This window comes from Oncorhynchus nerka, linkage group LG18, assembly GCF_034236695.1.
Source record: "Oncorhynchus nerka isolate Pitt River linkage group LG18, Oner_Uvic_2.0, whole genome shotgun sequence".
Classification (NCBI taxonomy): Eukaryota; Metazoa; Chordata; class Actinopteri; order Salmoniformes; family Salmonidae; genus Oncorhynchus; species Oncorhynchus nerka.
The window spans coordinates 78,868,520-78,877,090 of NC_088413.1; the positions used below are offsets into that span (position 1 = coordinate 78,868,520).

The 8,571-nt window shown below is 48.5% G+C and overlaps 1 protein-coding gene across 1 annotated transcript; it reads left to right on the top strand.

The window, feature by feature from the left end:
* The first annotated feature begins 6,040 nt into the window (after positions 1-6,040).
* Positions 6,041-7,200, top strand: LOC135561652 (histidine-rich glycoprotein-like). Its single transcript, XM_065003377.1, has 3 exons — positions 6,041-6,306; positions 6,554-6,886; positions 6,933-7,200. The coding sequence occupies exons 1-3, from the start codon at positions 6,041-6,043 to the stop codon at positions 7,198-7,200; spliced, it is 867 nt and encodes a 288-aa protein (XP_064859449.1).
* The last annotated feature ends 1,371 nt before the right edge of the window (positions 7,201-8,571 follow it).

Consider the following 8,571-nt stretch of genomic DNA (forward strand, 5'->3'; position numbering starts at 1 on the left):
CATTCGGGAACATTCCACGATCAGTGTTCCATTCGGGAACATTCCACGATCAAGGTTCCATTGGGGAACATTCCAGGATCAGGGTTCCATTGGGGAACATTCCAGGATTAGGGGTCCACTGGGGAACATTCACAAACTGCCTGAGAGGACAGGCTCTTTCTAACACCGGATGTGTACCTTGTCTAGGAGACATCATTCTAAAGATGGGGTTTCTTAAACATGTACGCTCACGTTAGTGAATTAGTGTGTACTTGTGGTCTGTAATGTTGTAATCCGAGCTTCTCAGGGGTCTTTTAAATATGGATCGAGGTGTCCAGCTGGTCCTACGCTCTTGTCAGTCCGGGTTAATTGATTGGTATGTCATTTATAATCAATAGAAATCTGTCTACACAGGCTCCGCTCTCCTCTCCTCAAGGTGTCCATGACGGTGATGTCTCCTCAGGTCCTTCTGGTTAGCAAGACTCAGTGTCGTTTGGGACACGGCCTCAGTTCTTCTTTGGTCAGGCACCTTTTCTTTCCTCACCCCGACACTCAGGTATACACACTCTAGAAGAGATAGTTCTAACCCTGATGAACCGTCCCAAATCGCCCCCTATTCCCATAGGGCTCTGATCAAACGTAGTGCACTATATAGGGAATAGGGCTCTGAACAAACCTAGTGCACTATATAGGGAATAGGACTCTGATCAAACCTAGTGCACTATATAGGGAATAGGGATCTGATCAAACCTAGTGCACTATATAGGGAATAGGGATCTGATCAAACCTAGTGCACTATATAGGTGATAGGATCTGATCAAACCTAGTGCACTATATAGGGAATAGGGATCTGATCAAACCTAGTGCACTATATAGGGTATAGGGATCTGATCAAACCTAGTGCACTATATAGGGGATAGGAATCTGATCAAACCTAGTGCACTATATAGGGAATAGGACTCTGATCAAACCTAGTGCACTATATAGGGAATATATCAAAACCTAGTGCACTATATAGGGTAGGGATCTGATCAAACCTAGTGCACTATATAGGTGATAGGGAATAGGACTCTGATCAAACCTAGTGCACTATATAGGGAATAGGGATCTGATCAAACCTAGTGCACTAGGGTTCCAGGATTAGGGTTCCGTTTGGGGAACATTCCAGGATTAGGGTTCCATTGGGGAACATTCCAGGATTAGGGTTCCATTCGGGAACATTCCACAATCAGGGTTCCATTCGGGAACATTCCACGATCAGTGTTCCATTCGGGAACATTCCAGGATCAAGGTTCCATTTGGGAACATTCCAGGATCAGGGTTCCATTGGGGAACATTCCAGGATTAGGGGTCCATTCGGGAACATTCCAGGATTAGGGTTCCATTGGGGAACATTCCAGGATTAGGGTTCCATTCGGGAACATTCCAGGATCAGGGTTCCATTGGGGAACATTCCAGGACCAGGGTAACATTGGGGAACATTCCAGGATCAGGGTTCCATTGGGGAACATTCCAGGACCAGGGTTCCATTGGGGAACATTCCAGGATCAGGGTTCCATTGGGGAACATTCCAGGATTAGGGTTCCATTGGGGAACATTCCAGGATTAGGGTTCCATTCGGGAACATTCCACGATCAGGGTTCCATTCGGGAACATTCCACGATCAGTGTTCCATTCGGGAACATTCCAGGATCAAGGTTCCATTGGGGAACATTCCAGGATCAGGGTTCCATTGGGGAACATTCCAGGATTAGGGGTCCACTGGGGAACATTCACAAACTGCCTGAGAGGACAGGCTCTTTCTAACACCGGATGTGTACCTTGTCTAGGAGACATCATTCTAAAGATGGGGTTTCTTAAACATGTACGCTCACGTTAGTGAATTAGTGTGTACTTGTGGTCTGTAATGTTGTAATCCGAGCTTCTCAGGGGTCTTTTAAATATGGATCGAGGTGTCCAGCTGGTCCTACGCTCTTGTCAGTCCGGGTTAATTGATTGGTATGTCATTTATAATCAATAGAAATCTGTCTACACAGGCTCCGCTCTCCTCTCCTCAAGGTGTCCATGACGGTGATGTCTCCTCAGGTCCTTCTGGTTAGCAAGACTCAGTGTCGTTTGGGACACGGCCTCAGTTCTTCTTTGGTCAGGCACCTTTTCTTTCCTCACCCCGACACTCAGGTATACACACTCTAGAAGAGATAGTTCTAACCCTGATGAACCGTCCCAAATCGCCCCCTATTCCCATAGGGCTCTGATCAAACGTAGTGCACTATATAGGGAATAGGGCTCTGAACAAACCTAGTGCACTATATAGGGAATAGGACTCTGATCAAACCTAGTGCACTATATAGGGAATAGGGATCTGATCAAACCTAGTGCACTATATAGGGAATAGGGATCTGATCAAACCTAGTGCACTATATAGGTGATAGGGATCTGATCAAACCTAGTGCACTATATAGGGAATAGGGATCTGATCAAACCTAGTGCACTATATAGGGCTCTGATCAAACCTAGTGCACTATATAGGGCTCTGATCAAACCTAGTGCACTATATAGGGCTCTGATCAAACCTAGTGCACTATATAGGGTATAGGACTCTGATCAAACCTAGTGCACTATATAGGGGATAGGGTGCCATTTGTGGCGCAGACCTAAGGCTTGTGTCAAGAGTTTCAAGTTGTATTAGTCTCATGTACAGGATACCCACAGGATACCCACAGGATACCCACAGGATACCCACAGGATAACCATGAGATACCCACAGGATACCTACAGGATAACCATGAGATACCCACAGGATACCCACAGGTTACCCACAGGATACCCACAGGATACACGCGGGATACCCACAGGATACCCACAGGATACCCATGAGATACCCACAGGATACCCACAGGATACATGCGGGATACCCACAGGATACCCACAGGATACCCACAGGATACCCATGAGATACCCACAGGATACCCACAGGATACCTCCTCTTACCTTGATGTTCCTTCTGGACAGAGCAACAACAACAACAAGAAATCATTAAAGATCAGAATACCAACATGAAGTAAACGGCTCAGTAGAAGAGAATAAACATTTTAGCATCAGTATAATACAGGAAGGGACCATTTATATTTACCTGTGTTTTGGGGAAGGGGGGATTGGGGACTAGAGGGTGTACTCTATCTTGTTGGCTTCTTATTGGACATTGAGTCGATGTGAATTGATTGGAGATTGAGTCGATGTGAATTGATTGGAGATTGAGTCGATGTGAATTGATTGGAGATTGAGTCAATGTGAATTGATTGGAGATTGAGTCGATGTGAATTGATTGGAGATTGAGTCGATGTGAATTGATTGGAGATTGAGTCGATGTGAATTGATTGGAGATTGAGTCGATGTGAACTGATTGACTGTTTTCACACTATTGACCAACCCTGTAGGCAGGACGTCTCTGCCACCATGCAAACACCATCCATCTATAATGTCCATGAAATGGAGCTGTGTTGAGCTATTCTATATTTCACTGAGCAGATGATCCTTCTATCCTAAATGGATCGTTGCTAGGGACCATGTTCTTACCAACTGAGCCACACAGGACCATGCTCTTACCTACTGAGCCACACAGGACCATGCTCTTACCAACTGAGCCACACAGGACCATGCTCTTACCTACTGAGCCACACAGGACATTGCTCTTACCAACTGAGCCACACAGGACCATGCTCTTACCTACTGAGCCACACAGGACCATGCTCTTACCTACTGAGCCACACAGGACCATGCTCTTACCAACTGAGCCACACAGGACCATGCTCTTACCAACTGAGCCACACAGGACCATGCTCTTACCTACTGAGCCACACAGGACCATGCTCTTGAGCCACACAGGACCACCAACTGAGCCACACAGGACCATGCTCTTACCTACTGAGCCACACAGGACCATGCTCTTACCAACTGAGCCACACAGGACCATGCTCTTACCTACTGAGCCACACAGGACCATGCTCTTACCAACTGAGCCACACAGGACCAGTCCAGACCTACTGAGCCACACAGGACCAGTCCAGACCTACTGAGCCACACAGGACCAGTCCTGACCTACTGAGCCACACAGGACCAGTCCAGACCTACTGAGCCACACAGGACCAGTCCAGACCTACTGAGCCACACAGGACCAGTCCAGACCTACTGAGCCACACAGGACCAGTCCAGACCTACTGAGTCACAGGACCAGTGAGCCACCAGACCTACTGAGCCACACAGGACCAGTCCAGACCTACTGAGCCACACAGGACCAGTCCAGACCAGTCCTGACCTACTGAGCCACACAGGACCAGTCCAGACCTGAGCCACACAGGACCAGTCCAGACCTGAGCCACACAGGACCAGTCCAGACCTACTGAGCCACACAGGACCAGTCCAGACCTACTGAGCCACACAGGACCAGTCCTGACCTACTGAGCCACACAGGACCAGTCCAGACCTACTGAGCCACACAGGACCAGTCCTGACCTACTGAGCCACACAGGACCAGTCCTGACCTACTGAGCCACACAGGACCAGTCCTGACCTACTGAGCCACACAGGACCAGTCCTGACCTACTGAGCCACACAGGACCAGTCCAGACCTACTGAGCCACACAGGACCAGTCCAGACCTACTGAGCCACACAGGACCAGTGAGCCACACAGGACCAGTCCTGACCTACTGAGCCACACAGGACCAGTCCAGACCTACTGAGCCACACAGGACCAGTCCAGACCTACTGAGCCACACAGGACCAGTCCAGACTGAGCCACACAGGACCAGTCCTGACCTACTGAGCCACACAGGACCAGTCCTGACCTACAGCCACACAGGACCAGTCCAGACCTACTGAGCCACACAGGACCAGTCCTGACCTACTGAGCCACACAGGACCAGTCCTGAGCCACACAGGACCAGTCCAGACCTGAGCCACACAGGACCAGTCCTGACCTACTGAGCCACACAGGACCAGTCCTGACCTACTGAGCCACACAGGACCAGTCCAGACCTACTGAGCCACACAGGACCAGTCCTGACCTACTGAGCCACACAGGACCAGTCCTGACCTACTGAGCCACACAGGACCAGTCCTGACCTACTGAGCCACACAGGACCAGTCCTGACCAACTGAGCCACACAGGACCAGTCCTGACCTACTGAGCCACACAGGACCAGTCCAGACCTACTGAGCCACACAGGACCGACCAGTCCAGACCTACTGAGCCACACAGGACCAGTCCAGACCTACTGAGCCACACAGGACCAGTCCTGACCTACTGAGCCACACAGGACCAGCCCTGACCAACTGAGCCACACAGGACCAGTCCTGACCTACTGAGCCACACAGGACCAGTCCTGACCTGACCAACTGAGCCACACAGGACCAGTCCAGACCCTGAGCCACACAGGACCTGACTGAGCCACACAGGACCAGCCCTGACCAACTGAGCCACACAGGACCAGTCCTGACCTACTGAGCCACACAGGACCAGTCCTGACCAACTGAGCCACACAGGACCAGTCCTGACCTACTGAGCCACACAGGACCAGTCCAGACCTACTGAGCCACACAGGACCAGTCCTGACCTACTGAGCCACACAGGACCAGTCCTGACCTACTGAGCCACACAGGACCAGTCCAGACCTACTGAGCCACACAGGACCAGTCCTGACCTACTGAGCCACACAGGACCAGCCCTGACCAACTGAGCCACACAGGACCAGTCCTGACCTACTGAGCCACACAGGACCAGTCCTGACCAACTGAGCCACACAGGACCAGTCCTGACCTACTGAGCCACACAGGACCAGTCCAGACCTACTGAGCCACACAGGACCAGTCCTGACCTACTGAGCCACACAGGACCAGTCCTGACCTACTGAGCCACACAGGACCAGTCCTACAAGGGAGGAATTGAATGAACTTACTGCAGCAGATGACTTTATAGATCCATGTGATGAAAACAATGCAATCTGAAATTATGTTTTAATAAATTCAATGAAGATAATTGTTTTAAAGCCTTTACGAGCAAGAATGGTGCTTAACACAGCTTCAAACCACAAACCACACAGCTTCAAACTACACAGCTTCAAACCACACAGCTTCAAACCACACAGCTTCAAACCACACAACTTCAAGCCACACAGGACCTTGACCAAACACAGGACCACAACTTCAAACCACACAACCAGTCCAAACTACACAACCTTGACCAAACCACACAGCTTCAAACCACACAACTTCAAACCACACAGCTTCAAACCACACAGGACCAGTCCAGACCAAACCACACAGGACCAGTCCAAAGCCCACAGGACAGCTTCAAACCACACAACTTCAAACCACACAGCTTCAAACTACACAACTTCAAACCACACAACTTCAAACCACACAGCTTCAAACCACACAGCTTCAAACCACACAGCTTCAAACCACACAACTTCAAACCACACAGCTTCAAACCACACAACTTCAAACCACACAACATCAAACCACACAGCTTCAAACCACACAGTTTCAAACTACACAGCTTCAAACCAAACACAGCTTCAAACCACACAACTTCAAACCACACAGCTTCAAACCACACAGCTTCAAAAACCACACAGCTTCAAACCACACAAACTTCAAACCACACAACTTCAAACCACACAACATCAAACCACACAGCTTCAAACCACACAGTTTCAAACTACACAGCTTCAAACCACACAGCTTCAAACCACACAACTTCAAACTACACAGCTTCAAACCACACAACTTCAAACCACACAGCTTCAAACCACACAGCTTCAAACCACACAGCTTCAAACCACACAACTTCAAACCACACAGCTTCAAACCACACAGCTTCAAACCACACAACTTCAAACCACACAAGCTTCAAACCACACAACTTCAAACCACACAACTTCAAACCACACAGCTTCAAACCACACAACTTCAAACCACACAACTTCAAACCACACAACTTCAAACCACACAACTTCAAACCACACAGCTTCAAACCACACAACATCAAACTACACAACTTCAAACCACACAACTTCAAACTACACAGCTTCAAACCACACAGCTTCAAACCACACAACTTCAAACTAACCAGCTTCAAACCACACAGCTTCAAACCACACAGCTTCAAACTACACAGCTTCAAACCACACAGCTTCAAACTACACAACTTCAAACAATAACATGGGATTTTTTCTTCCAACTGCCTGTTCCACCACCTTCAGTGTTCTGGCATTTCAGTAAACAATGGACTCTTGACATCTAAAGAGGTTTATATAAGAAAGATGTCTTTAGGTCAGATCATCTCTGAGTCTGAGCATGCCCATGTATGTACAGTATGACTCAATGAATAGATGACACTCTCTCTCTCTGTGTGTCTGTCTCTCTCGCTGTCCCTCTTTCTCTCTCTCATGTCTCGTTGATATCTGGGAGAAGAGCGGGATTGTAGAAAGCAGTGAGTGGGAGGAGATAGAACTGACACACACACACAGCCCGACACACATACATACACATTCATTTCTATCCTCACATATAGGTATTTCTGTTGTGTTATGTAAGCTGTTTCCTTCGGGCCTTACTTCTTTTAACCACGGTGTTTGATATGACGTGGAAGATGCCTCTTCTTATAGATCACTGCTTTGACAGCAGCCCACCTTATGTAACCTTAAACAATAGGACCTTCCTTCCTGTGGAAAATGTATCCCTTTTTCCCCTCAATCTACACACAATATCCCATAATGACATCCCAATACCCCATAATGACATCCCAATACCCCATAATGACATCACAATACCCCATAATGACATCACAATATCCCATAATGACATCACAATACCCCATAATGACATCATGACTGGTTGTGGTTCTATGTGCTGGGTAAAGACTGGTTGTGGTTCTATGTGCTGGGTAAAGACTGGTTGTGGTTCTATGTGCTGGGTAAAGAATGGTTGTGGTTCTATGTGCTGGGTAAAGACTGGTTGTGGTTCTATGTGCTGGGTAAAGACTGGTTGTGGTTCTATGTGCCGGGTAAAGGCTGGTTGTGGTTCTATGTGCTGGGTAAAGACTGGTTGTGGTTCTATGTGCCGGGTAAAGACTGGTTGTGGTTCTATGTGCTGGGTAAAGACTGGTTGTGGTTCTATGTGCTGGATAAAGACTGGTTGTGGTTCTATGTGCTGGGTAAAGACTGGTTGTGGTTCTATGTGCTGGGTAAAGGGGGAACTAACTGAAACATTTCTGAGAATAGTGCTAAACCAAACCCAGCTTTGCTTAACTTCCATGACGATATCCATTAGAAATATGTGTAGGTACACGTGAACCCGTAAAAAGTCTGTCCGTCTCAGTGACTGCGTCCCTATCTGTCCGTCTCAGTGACTGCGTCCCTCTGTCCCTCTCAGTGACTGCGTCCCTATCTGTCCGTCTCAGTGACTGCGTCCCTATCTGTCCGTCTCAGTGACTGCGTCCCTCTGTCCGTCTCAGTGACTGCGTCCCTCTGTCCGTCTCAGTGACTGCGTCCCTATCTGTCCGTCTCAGTGACTGCGTCCCTATCTGTCCG